This window comes from Callorhinchus milii, unplaced genomic scaffold, assembly GCF_018977255.1.
Source record: "Callorhinchus milii isolate IMCB2004 unplaced genomic scaffold, IMCB_Cmil_1.0 Scaffold3, whole genome shotgun sequence".
Taxonomy (NCBI): domain Eukaryota; kingdom Metazoa; phylum Chordata; class Chondrichthyes; order Chimaeriformes; family Callorhinchidae; genus Callorhinchus; species Callorhinchus milii.
The window spans coordinates 63827367-63841304 of record NW_024704744.1 but is presented as its reverse complement, the minus strand read 5'-3'; the positions used below and the strand labels follow the sequence as shown (position 1 = coordinate 63841304).

General features: G+C 41.3%; 2 protein-coding genes across 16 annotated transcripts in view; both read right to left on the bottom strand.

Annotated features, from left to right (window-relative positions):
• The window catches only part of catspere (catsper channel auxiliary subunit epsilon), a 45236-nt gene extending 39453 nt beyond the window's left edge, over nt 1-5783 (bottom strand). For 11 of the 15 annotated variants that reach the window (XM_007902480.2, XM_042332905.1, XM_007903062.2 and 8 more), the window contains exons 1-2: nt 5550-5783; nt 1280-1328 (exon numbers count right to left, since the gene is read on the bottom strand). In XM_007902480.2, coding sequence (XP_007900671.1) covers nt 1280-1328; nt 5550-5740 — 240 coding nt within the window. In that variant the 5' untranslated portion in view covers nt 5741-5783. The remainder of the gene's footprint in view (nt 1-1279; nt 1329-5549) is intronic. The other 4 variants (XM_007904637.2, XM_007903587.2, XM_007905140.2 and 1 more) reach the window with 4 other exon arrangements.
• Nucleotides 5784-8106: 2323 nt separating this feature from the next.
• The window catches only part of LOC103183624 (FERM domain-containing protein 6), a 35994-nt gene continuing 30162 nt past the window's right edge, over nt 8107-13938 (bottom strand). Inside the window, exons 11-14 of the mRNA XM_007901507.2 lie at nt 13448-13792; nt 12553-12672; nt 10360-10436; nt 8107-9388 (exon numbers count right to left, since the gene is read on the bottom strand). Coding sequence (XP_007899698.2) covers nt 9107-9388; nt 10360-10436; nt 12553-12672; nt 13448-13792 — 824 coding nt within the window. The 3' untranslated portion in view covers nt 8107-9106. The remainder of the gene's footprint in view (nt 9389-10359; nt 10437-12552; nt 12673-13447; nt 13793-13938) is intronic.

The following is a 13938-nucleotide window of genomic DNA, read 5'->3' as shown; positions in this document are numbered from 1 at the left end:
ACCTTTAACAGGTTGCAAGACAATAGCAATAATAGAAAATAATAATCCTTACATTTGTTGTATCAAATATAAGGATTATTATAATAAATTGAATACCTTGCACTGAATATTAAAAATAAGATCAATATACTATGAACAGAAGAGGATTCAAGAATGAAAACCTGGCGCGGCATACTTGATACCTTCTCCCATTTCAATCCTCAGCTTCCTTCTCTTTATTCAGTTACAAGTTCACATCCAGGTTTTCCCTTCATATTGAAGATATTAGTTTGTAAAAGAGTCTTATTTATAACAGCAATACTTCTTTATCTTTATATAATCTATACTTGGTTACTCAGGTAAAAGAAGCAATTCAACAAAGTAGTTTTAAAATCGGTGTGATATGTAAGCCCTCTGTGGCAGTTTTGATAGTTCCGGTTCCTGAGCCAGGTGGGTCCGCAGTATTCCAGGGCACTGCTGACGACAGCATAGCCAGCCTGGCTCAACGGCAGGACATGGAAGGGAAGACCAGTCACTGGGGGCAGGGAGTCATCCCACTCAGCTCCTAATAACCATGCAAGCCAAAGCCCTAATGGTGGTCCTAGCTGGGCAAGCAGTGGGAAAGCTTGCCGGACAGCAATATCAATGGCTGGTTAGTCTCCAGTTTTTAGCTGGTTAGACTCCAGCAGTACTCCAACGCAAACTCTGGGTTCCCAAAGCTTTGGCTCTTGCCAACCTACACCTAATACTATCCGGAGTTATGTAAGCAGGATGGGTCCCTCCAGGGAGAGTGTGCATTCCATTCCAACAATGTGTCTCTGGGATTTCCGCGTGTAGGTGAGAATCATGAAAATCTCAGCATGGTTTGGTTATTCTTAAGCATGGTGATAGGTTTCCGCATGTGTCAGACACCCGGCTTAACCCCCAATTTCTTTTTAAAATAATTTGGAAATGGTGAATAGAGCCCACTCTTCAGCTGAGTGTGCTGATGGTAGCACAAACATACAAACTCACTATAAACAGCAGTGAAATTCTCTGCTACATTTCTAAGAGTAGCCTAATGTGAACTTAGTTTTGTTAAATATTACTGAACATAAGAAGAAATGCACTGCCAAAAACTAACTACTAAAATTATACAAGTATAATGTTATGGGCACTTATTATTTTTATTAAAACCAATATATTTACAATGAAAGCAAAAACCTCAAATGTTAATATCTCCGAATTATTTACAACTCATGTTTAATGAGACACTACTAATAAAACATTAAATCACTACTAATCTTGAAATAGCACTTACAGAGTTACGTGTGTCGAACAAGACTCTGCCTTCCATATTGGTCCAATATCTTAAAGATATAAAAAGGATCACAATAATAAACTATAAAGTATACATTACACAAGTGCCAATTTGTGCCTATACATTACACAGGTGATGAGGCGTGGCTATATATCACACAGGTGTGATGTCTGCTTATATACCACAGATGTCATGTGTGTTTATATACCATACATGTGTGATTGGTGTCGATATATCACATGTGTGATGTATGTCTATAACACACAGGTGTGATGTGTGTCTATATACCACACAGGTGTGATGTGTGTCTATATACCGCACAGGTGTGATGTGTGTCCATATACCACAGGTTTGATGTGTGTCCATATACCACAAGTGTGATGTGTGTCTATATACCACACAGGTGTGATGTGTGTCTAATTACCACAGGTGTGATATGTGTCTATATTCCACAGGTGTGATATGTGTCTATATACCACAGGTGCGTTGTGTGTCTAATTACCACAGGTGGGATGTGTGTCTATATTCCACAGGTGTGATGTGTGTCTATATTCCACAGGTGTGATGTGTGTCTATATTCCACAGGTGTGATGTGTGTCCATATACCACAGGTGTGATGTGTGTCTATATACCGCACAGGTGTGATGTGTGTCTAATTACTACTGGTGGGATATGTGTCTATATTCCACAGGTGTGATGTGTGTCTATATTCCACAGGTGTGATGTGTGTCTATATACCACAGGTGTGTTGTGTGTCTATATTCCACAGGTGTGATGTGTGTCTATATTCCACAGGTGTGATGTGTGTCTATATACCACAGGTGTGATGTGTGTCCCTATACCACAGGTGTGATGTGTGTCCATATACCACAGGTGTGTTGTGTGTCCATATACCACAGGTGTGTTGTGTGTCTATATACCACAGATGTGTTGTGTGTCTATATACCACAGGTGTGTTGTGTGTCTATATACCACAGGTGTGTTGTGTGTCTATATACCACAGGTGTGTTGTGTGTCTATATACCACAGGTGTGTTGTGTGTCTATATACCACAGGTGTGATGTGTGTCTATATACCGCACAGGTGTGTTGTGTGTCTATATACCACAGGTGTGATGTGTGTCTATATTCCACAGGTGTGCTGTGTGTCTATATTCCGCACAGGTGTGATGTGTGTCTATATACCGCACAGGTGTGATGTGTGTCTATATACCGCACAGGTGTGATGTGTGTCTAATTACCACTGGTGGGATATGTATCTATATTCCACAGGTGTGTTGTGTGTCTATATACCACAGGTGTGATGTGTGTCCATATACCACAGGTGTGTTGTGTGTCCATATACCACAGGTGTGTTGTGTGTCCATATACCACAGGTGTGTTGTGTGTCTATATACCACAGGTGTGATGTGTATCCATATACCACAGGTGTGATGTGTGTCTATATACCACAGGTGTGATGTGTGTCTATATACCACAGGTGAGTTGTGTGTCTATATACCACAGGTGTGTTGTGTGTCTATATACCACAGGTGTGATGTGTGTCTATATACCACAGGTGTGATGTGTGTCCATATACCACAGGTGTGATGTGTGTCTATATACCGCAAAGGTGTGATGTGTGTCTAATTACCACTGGTGGGATATGTGTCTATATACCGCACAGGTGTGATGTGTGTCTATATACCACAGGTGTGTTGTGTGTCTATATACCACAGGTGTGATGTGTGTCCATATACCACAGGTGTGATGTGTGTCTATATACCACAGGTGTGTTGTGTGTCTATATACCACAGGTGTGATGTGTGGCTATATACCACAGGTGTGATGTGTGTCCATATACCACAGGTGTGATGTGTGTCTATATACCACAGGTGTGATGTGTGTCCATATACCGCACAGGTGTGATGTGTGTCTATATACCACAGGTGTGATGTGTGTCTATATACCACAGGTGTGATGTGTGTCTATATACCACACGTGTGATGTGTGTCTATATACCACACGTGTGATGTGTGTCCATATACCACAGGTTTGATGTGTGTCCATATACCACAGGTGTGATGTGTGTCTATATACCGCACAGGTGTGATGTGTGTCTATATACCACAGGTGTGTTGTGTGTCTATATACCGCAAAGGTGTGATGTGTGTCTAATTACTACTGGTGGGATATGTGTCTATATTCCACAGGTGTGATGTGTGTCTATATACCACAGGTGTGTTGTGTGTCTATATACCACAGGTGTGATGTGTGTCTATATACCACAGGTGTGATGTGTGTCCATATACCACAGGTGTGATGTGTGTCTATATACCACAGGTGTGTTGTGTGTCTATATACCACAGGTGTGATGTGTGTCCATATACCACAGGTGTGATGTGTGTCCATATACCACAGGTGTGATGTGTGTCCATATACCCACAGGTGTGATGTGTGTCTATATACCACAGGTGTGATGTGTGTCTATATACCACAGGTGTGATGTGTGTCTATATACCACAGGTGTGATGTGTGTCTATATACCACAGGTGTGATGTGTGTCTATATACCACAAGTGTGATGTGTGTCTATATACCGCACAGGTGTGATGTGTGTCTATATACCGCACAGGTGTGATGTGTGTCTATATACCACAGGTGTGATGTGTGTCTATATACCACAGGTGTGATGTGTGTCTATATACCACAGGTGTGATGTGTGTCTATATACCACAGGTGTGATGTGTGTCTATATACCACAGGTGTGATGTGTGTCAAAATACCACAGGTGTGATGTGTGTCCATATACCGCACAGGTGTGATGTGTGTCTATATACCGCACAGGTGTGATGTGTGTCTATATACCACAGGTGTGATGTGTGTCTATATACCACAGGTGTGATGTGTGTCTATATACCGCACAGGTGTGATGTGTGTCTATATACCACAGGTGTGATGTGTGTCTATATACCACAGGTGTGATGTGTGTCTATATACCGCACAGGTGTGATGTGTGTCTATATACCACAGGTGTGATGTGTGTCTATATACCACACGTGTGATGTGTGTCTATATACCACACGTGTGATGTGTGTCCATATACCACAGGTTTGATGTGTGTCCATATACCACAGGTGTGATGTGTGTCTATATACCGCAAAGGTGTGATGTGTGTCCATATACCACAGGTGTGATGTGTGTCTATATACCGCAAAGGTGTGATGTGTGTCTAATTACCACTGGTGGGATATGTGTCTATATACCGCACAGGTGTGATGTGTGTCTATATACCACAGGTGTGTTGTGTGTCTATATACCACAGGTGTGATGTGTGTCTATATACCACAGGTGTGATGTGTGTCCATATACCACAGGTGTGATGTGTGTCTATATACCACAGGTGTGTTGTGTGTCTATATACCACAGGTGTGATGTGTGTCCATATACCACAGGTGTGATGTGTGTCCATATACCACATGTGTGATGTGTGTCCATATACCGCACAGGTGTGATGTGTGTCTATATACCACAGGTGTGATGTGTGTCTATATACCACAGGTGTGATGTGTGTCTATATACCACAGGTGTGATGTGTGTCTATATACCACAGGTGTGATGTGTGTCTATATACCACAGGTGTGATGTGTGTCTATATACCACAGGTGTGATGTGTGTCTATATACCACAGGTGTGATGTGTGTCTATATACCACAGGTGTGATGTGTGTCTATATACCACAGGTGTGATGTGTGTCTATATACCACAGGTGTGATGTGTGTCTATATACCACAGGTGTGATGTGTGTCTATATACCACAGGTGTGATGTGTGTCTATATACCACAGGTGTGATGTGTGTCTATATACCACAGGTGTGATGTGTGTCTATATACCGCACAGGTGTGATGGTGTGTCTATATACCACAGGTGTGATGTGTGTCTATATACCACAGGTGTGATGTGTGTCTATATACCACAGGTGTGATGTGTGTCTATATACCACAGGTGTGATGTGTGTCTAATACCACAGGTGTGATGTGTGTCAAAATACCACAGGTGTGATGTGTGTCCATATACCGCACAGGTGTGATGTGTGTCTATATACCGCACAGGTGTGATGTGTGTCTATATACCACAGGTGTGATGTGTGTCTATATACCACAGGTGTGATGTGTGTCTATATACCACAGGTTTGATGTGTGTCTATATACCGCACAGGCAGTAACACAGCGTATCGTCCTTCTGGAAGCTTCTGTCAATGCGGGTGTTGATCTGAGCCGCGCCACTCTCACCCCTTTTGTGTGGCACATCCGCTCACATTTGTCGACGTCGCGTTCTTAGTCGACACATCTCTCAAAGTGCGGCCTTGACGGCAGAAACTCTCTCTCTCTATGTGTAATAATCGACCTACCAACCTCCACACGCCATGGATGAGGCCGACGCGGGCAAACAGCAGCAACGCAGCACACACAGCCCGACCCATGGCTGAGCATCGCCCCCGTGACCTCACAGAGACACGCCCCCCCCGCGCTGACCTCACAGAGACACGCGCCACGCTGACCTCGCAGAGACACGCCCTCCCGCGCTGACCTCACAGAGACACGCCCCCCCCGCGCATGACCTCACAGAGAGACGCCCGCGCTGACATCGCGCTTGTGATACGTCCGTCATACTTGAGACACGCCCCCGCTGACATCACACTTGAACCACGCCCCCCCCTCACAGACGTCACAGATGATGCACACTCCCACGAACGTCATGCTTGAGACACGCCCCCGCTGATGTGACCCTTGAAGGGGCTCCCTGGTGCTGCCCAGTCTGGGCTCATCAGCAGGACCTGGGGGGACTGACCAGTCACTGGGGCAGGGAGTCAGTCAGCTCCGCTGCTGCTAACCCCGCAAGCCAAAGCCCTCCCGGCTCGGTGGGTCCTTGCATGACATGCAGCGGGGAAAGCTTGCAAGCTTCGCGGTTTTAGCTGGTTAGACTCCAGCAGCAGTACCCCAATGCACACTCTGGGGTCCCCCCAAGCCTTGGCTCTTGCCAACCTGCGCCTCATGTATGAAGCAATTAGTAAACAGGATGCGTCCCTCCAGGGAGAGACTGCATTCCATTCCAGCAATCTATCTCTGGGGTTTCCATGTGTAGGTGGGATGCGCGTCTTGGTGTTGATACTCGTAAGCATGGCGATGGGTACCAGCTTCTGTGAGACACCCAGCTGACCAAAAAAAAAACTCCCTACCGGCTTATAACCCACTCCACGACCCGCCGCCTTCGCTTGACTGGCCTCCTGCACGTCCCTCATCCCCTCCGCTCCACCATTGGTGGCCACGCCTTCAACCACTGCACACGAAATTGTGGAACTTTCTTCCTTACAGCCTCTGCCTTTCTTCCTCTTTCCCTGTCTTCAGAACTCACCTCAAGCCATTCCTCTTCGATCATGCCAACAGTCACCTCTGGCTCGCCGTCAGGCTCTGCACTGTTAAATGCTCCAAGACACAACCACATGTAAATGGCACAATATAAATGCAAGTTGTTGATGCACTAAATCTAATGGTATTATGACTAACTGATTGTGCTTTGTGCAGTAACTGCCATCTAATTTTACATTAATTTTTAAACAAATGCTTTACTGCAGTTCACGTCTAAGGTTTTTTGTGCAAAATACATTTCCAAGAAGTAAGGAATGCGCATTAGTTAAAATGAAGACTGAAGCAAAGCAGCTGTAACTAAGTATGATTTTTTGATTAATTTCAAGATACCAAAAATAAAAGATCAATGAGGATGTTTCGAATTTGGATATTTTATGTGCATAATAGTTGAGTCCCTTTCATGGAAAGGATGAAAGTGGACATAAAATAAGAAGTTCACGATTCACGATTATTTTCTACAAGGTACAAATAAAAAAGTACAACTATATTATAAAAAGTGTAATTTAAATGTCCTATTTAAAAATGTTTGAAGTTTCAAAGGTCGAGACAAAGCATTATCTCATTGATTAACAAAGAAAAATGAACACCACAATTGCATAATTGATTTTCACAGTGATCAATTATAATACTGTAATACTTCTATACAATACAAAAATGATTGTTTATTCAGCATTAAACAATCCTTAGGACAGTCTATATTTCATTTTTTTTCAAATTGCTACAAAAGAGGTATAAAAATGTATTGTTAATGATATCTTTTGTAACAATACTGTATCTGTATCAAATAATGAAGGCAATATATATTAATAATTGTATCCAACAATATATGTCTTCATTTAATAAGGACTGACAGAAAGAAAGATATTTGGCAAGAACCGGCATATTTGACTTGCGGGGAACAAATGTAGTTAATCACTCAATCTTTAATATATATGGATTCTTTAAATATTAGCAATGATACTGAAATAAATTACAGGTATGGTATTGCACATTAGAGCTACAGTACATGTATGTACTGCTAAGTAGAATACTAATGTGCATTTTTGTGACCATGCAAGGAATGCATTTTTAAAGAAGCGAAAGATTTGAAACTTTAAAACAAAAAATGTCCTTCAGAGATTTGCCATTCAACAAGAACTTGCACTTATATAGCGCCCTCCATGTCGGGCGGAGTCTCAGAGCACTTAAAAGTGGCGGAGCCCAAGGCCAAACCAGGGGTAGGGGAAGGTGATTGTAGGCGCGGTCGAAGAGGAAGGTCTTCAGGCGCAACCTGAAGATGGGGAAGGACGGGGTGAGGGAGGGCGTTCCAAAGTTTTGGGGCGTAGTGGCTGAGGGCACAGCCGCCGATGGTGGAGCAGAGGATTTGAGGGACATGGAGGAGGCCAGACCCTGTAGAGTGGAGGCAGCGGGTACTGTGGGGAGAGAGGTTAGAGAGATAGGGTGGTGCCAAGGAATGGAGGGATTTAAGCACTATTCCCCATATCTATGTATCATCAGGTGGTGATAAACTGATATTTATATACGCATTTATCCTTATTCTACAATTTAACCATAGATATGCCTAATTTGTTGCATTATTTTTGGAATCTTCTGTGAAATGCCAATGTAATTTCCATATGCTATTTACAAACTACCAATATCAGAAAAAATTCTGTATCTCCACATTATTGCAGTCATTAATTTAGCCAGACTACTTGCAATCCATTTGACTGGGAAGACAATTTTTTCACCTTGCTCTTTCTTCATCTTTTACCTTTCCCTCCTCATCCCTCATGACAGATTTTCTTTCCGTTGCTGCCTCCAACTGTCCCCCAAACATCATACAGCATTTTCACAAGTTGGTCTGTTAATTTCGATTTCTGTTCTTGCTTTTGAAAAGATAACATTGTAAAATAAATATCACTGTTTCCTATTGTCTTATGCTAATTTATCATAGTGGCACAAGGCGTGTGTGCTATATTATCTTCAGTGAGCATTGAATGTGTCTCCCAAACAACATGGTGCAGTTAATTTCAGTGGTGTTGGTCTTGTGTAATCTTAGGTACAACTTTTGCAAGGCAAAATTTGAAAGTTTTTATTAGAAAAATAAAATGTACTCTCATACTCCTACTAACTCTGTGACTGAAATTCAATTGAAATAAGCTCTCGTACAATGAGTATATTGTATATTCACTGAACTCATTATAGTACTATGTAACAATATAGTACAGTAAACTTCCAGAGTTAACCAGGTGATTATGGCTAACTTCATCCAATGAGACTTCAGTTCTGGCTCCGAGTAGTGAGGTATATGCTGAGCGACTGAGTATGTAGTAATTAAGCTCAGGTTCACAACCGTTCTTGAATCTTCACTCTCCAGCCTTATCGTGAGTATTGTAACTCAGACTGCACTTCATGTCCAGTGTTTGTTTATCATTTCATCACACTATAAATTCCAACAGCTGTTCTTCACCAAGGAGATCCAAGGATAGACAATTCATTGAACGTTTGCCGTAAAAGGTGGATTTGGTTTTACAATCTGCTGTAGAGTAAGTATAACAAAATTGACTATCTTTGTCCTCATGAATATACCCAAATGTGTAGCTCTGAGAGGTGTCTGAAGACAAAGTGGAGCCTAAAGGTGGTTGCTGCTTGTAGAGACGCACATCATCCAAACTCTGACTATGACGATCAGTCGAGTTTCTTAGCTTAGATTGTGCAACCTATAAGAAAGAATACATATTTATTCAATTCTACTTCTTTTGCCAATTTACAAAAAGTTTACACATTCTCATGTGTTGAAAGGAATTCTAATCTAGCAGTTGAATTAAAATGAAACTAGGCAAATAATTTTTAATCTATTCAAAGGTTTGATTGATCGAAGGATTAATTTACAGAAGATTGATCGATTGATTGATTGATAGTATTTATTTAGTACTTCTTTTCTTAACAAATTGTGCAACTTATTTCACTATAAAAAGCTGACACTTTTTGTGACGACTGAGATTATAATAGACTTTTGCGATTTGCTGCCATGTTATTTTGAATCTTCTGAATGTATTATGAAGAAACATATCAAACACCAAATACTTGCTGCTGACATTTACTGACAGCTGTGTCCGCAGCTGTAGATTCAAATCATCTGTAATTTTCACACATTTTTAAATACTTAATTATAGAATTGTGGGACACCTACATTTTTTTGTCTGCTGTTGTCCATTAATAGACATTATGCTACAGTTTAACATAAGTACATATTACACCTCCTTAGCTAGCCAATAAAATGATAAAAGTCCTTACACTTGATATGACATCTGATGATGTAGAAACACTCAAAGTGCTTCATCGTAGTTACCGTTAACAAGATTTATATAGCGCCCTTCAAGTGGGGTAGCGGCCTGGAGTACTTCACAGTGTATTGTGTGTGGTGGAGCTGGGGAGACCAGCAAGGATGGTATTGGAATAGTCCAGCCAGGAAGTGACAAAGCCATGACAAGGGTTTGGGCTGCTTTGATTGATTAACTGTAGTCAAGGCCAATTTGCACACAGCGATATCCCACAAATAGCCATGAAGTGAAGAAACAATTTTTAAAATCTTTGGCAGTGAATTTTAAGATATTTAGCAATCATTGGTGAAACAACTCAAGAATTGAACTGCAAATTCTTAAGTCATTATAAAATCAGGTTTCATTACCTGTGAAAGTGAGTATGCACTTTGTCCTCTAAGTTTCACCAAGGGATCAGACAAATTCACAGCAGTTCCGTTGCTATCTGAAATGAAACAGACCCTGTCATTACAAAAAAAACACACAAGTTTCACAGTTCATCCACATGTATTAGGCTAATTGTAATAGATGCATCCTTCTAAATGCTTTAATAAATACAAATAATAATCCTTGCGTTTGATATAGGACCTTATGTCATTTAAATGTCTCAAACCATACACAATTTTGCTATAAGGTATAGTGACTATGTAATGTGGTGGCCAATTGCACATAGCGATGTGCCACAACAACCATGAAATGAATGAGCACTTTTCTCTGGAGGATTGTTGTCCAGGGCACTGGGAGAAACTCAGTTTGACATCTCAACAGAAGGACAGGACCTCCGATAATGCAGCCACCCCCAGCACTGCATTGGGAGTGTCAGCCTAGACAACAAGCTCAAAGTCCCGATGTAGGGTTTAAACCCAGCATGAGTGCTACCAATTGAGCCACCAACAACAAATAACATTTGTATAACACCTTTCACGTCAGGAGGATGTCCCAAGGTGCTGGACAGTCACCATTGATAAATGAATAAATATAATTATAACAGTGCCACTTAGTTTGAGTAAGGCAGTATTTTTCTTAAGGTCAAGAGTGTAGTACAAAATCAGTCTTGTTGTGTGAAATGTACCAACTACTCAAAACATTGTATTAATAATAATCCTTACATTTGGCATAGCGCATTTCACATCGGGAGAACGCCACAAAGCGCTTCACAGGATTTACTGTGAATTGGAGTGACTGTGTATTTGTGGTCAAACACAGCAGCCAATTTGCGCACAACAATGTCTACATCAGCCATGAAAGGAATGACCAATTTTATTTGGGTGATTGTTGGCCGAGACACCGAGAGAATCATTTACATAACACAAAATACTGCAGATGCTGGAATCTGAAACAAAAACAGAGAGAGCTGGGAAAACTCAGCATTTTAGGCAGAATCTATAGAGAAAGGAAAGTGAGTCAACGTCTCGGGTCCACGACCCTTTGTCTCTTTTCCAAATAGTGCCATGGGATCGTTAATGTCTTTAATGTCCACTTGAATAGGCAGACGGGACTTCGGTTTTAATGTTTCATCCGAAAGACCCCACCTCCAACAATGCAACCCACCCCCCACCCCACACACACACACACTGCATTAGACTGTCAACTATGTGAGTTTAAGTCCTGGGATTTGAACCCACAGCCTTCTGACTCAGAGGAGAGAGTACTACTACGCGGGGATAGAGGAGCCACAGAAGAGTTTTACAAAGCAGGATATTATCGATAAGCAATAGTTGCAATGAGATTTTAAACATAAAGCAAAGACCATTTCAAAATTTTAATAATACTTGAGAAGGAATTCAGTCAAATTACTTCTTGATATAATTTTTGCACAATGATAATAACTTAATTAAAATAGGATTTTTATTTCCACTGTGTTTCTCATTGCTCCAAGCTCAAATACAAGTTTTGCTGTTCCCGCAATATAATTTTACATTGATATAGGACCTTTCATGTCAGGAGGACACCCCAATGCCGTTAACAAACCTGGCTGGGCATCCGAGCTGGTGGTGGGAGCCAACGGGGGTGGGAAGGGGAAGGATTATAATAGAAAAATAATAATAATCCTTGAATTTGATATAACGCCTTATCACATTGTTGAGGCATCTCAAAGCATTTCACGGGATGTACTGTAAAATAGAATGACTGTGTATTTTGTGGGTGAAAATATGGTAACCAGTTTGTGCTCAACAATATCCCACAAACAGCCGAGATGATTGAAGGCATAGTCAAAGAGGAACAACAACATTACATTTGTATAGCGCTTTTCACATCGGGAGGCCGTCCCAAGTCAATGGACAGGGTCTTAAAATGGACCTTGAAAGAGATGGGGGGGGGGGACAAATGGTTTTCTTCTACTTTTATTCAGTTAAAACACAGCTTGAGACGAGATTTATTTTGAAGTGAAAATAGAAGTGAGGGTCACTAAAGTAGACTGGTGGTAACTAGGCAAAGAAATGTGTACATCCCATAATCCCTTCACATTACTGAAAGAAGGTTTGAGAGCTACGTTTAAGATTCACAAACCATTTGCATAGCAGTCACACATGCAAGGCCATTAAAAGCTTACAGCTCACCTTGCCAGTGGTCCTTGACTAAAAGAGGGTAGTTTAAAAGAGGATAGTCAACAGATTCACCTTCAATGAACTCATCGTTCTGCTGTATTTCAAGTGGACCATCAACAGGGACCTCCACTTCTTTAGGACAAAACAATAGTACTAAGTCATTCAAAACTTCATGTAAATAACAGACAATTTTATTGAACCACAATCACTTCTGTTTTAAATGCTCAAAGCCGCAAATAACACAGCCTTCTTCCTAGCATGGACATTTTAGGTCCTGGCAACATGCACCGATTTCTTGGGCTTCTACAAAATCTGAAGAATTGTGGAAACGTGAAAATCATTGGGCAGGGGTAGCAAGGGGTATGGTGAAAGGGCAGGAAATTGGTATTAAATTGAAGATTAGCCAATGATCTATTATGAAATGTTAGAATAGGCTCATTGGGATGGATGTTCTATTCCTTTTATTCTAATAGAGACCCTAAGCTATGGCTTGTCAACTCCATATCTCCAGTTAGACAGTTGTAGAGAATCTCTACTTAGACAGATCCAGATTCATTGCTAGATGTCAATGTATTCTGAAAGCCTTGTTAAAGACATAAAAGAACTTGACTGCAAGCCTTGTAATTGTCATAGAGCAAGGTTTAAAAGGCATACTCTCACATTACTTTCTTTTTTTTCTTTAAAAGGTTATTTCAATGTCAATCATAACTATATCCAGTTCCATAACCTGGATCTGCACTCAACTCACCTCAGTTTATAGCACGTTAGGAAGTGGAATATGAATTCATTCTGATAGGAGTTACTGTGGAACTTCAGTAAGCCATCAAAGCAGTTGTCCTGAATTTCTTTCTCTCTCTACAAGAACATACCAGTATTTGCTAACATCAAAAACACATTAAAGCCTTACCATCATCTTCGGAATCTTCCTTAGCTCGGTCTTTGCTACCGCTCTCTATTCCTGATGTATGTGAACTGCCATGGCTGTTCATTGAACTGCAGGATTTGACCGGGCTATGCACTGGCTCAATGGAGAAGGGTTCATCCACTGCCATCTCCACAGACATTCTATGTCTTGAATCGGCCTCAATCCCAGAGGTGTGTGAACTGCCATGGCTAACCGTTGACTGTCGGGAGAATCTCTTGTTCCTCACACTGCCCCGACTGCTCCCACTACCATAGGAATTCTTATCCAGGTGCTCCAAGTCCATCTCAAAGGGATCACTTACGTACGACTCTCTGTAGCGCTTTTTTTCTGTATTTTGTACAGAGTGAAGAAGGTTTGTTTTAAATTACAAAGAGAAAACTATACATGGAGAATAATTGTTGCAATTAATATCATAAGTTTGTTCAATGATCCACTCCTCTGTCTAGACAAAAAAAAATCAATAATGCCCAGAA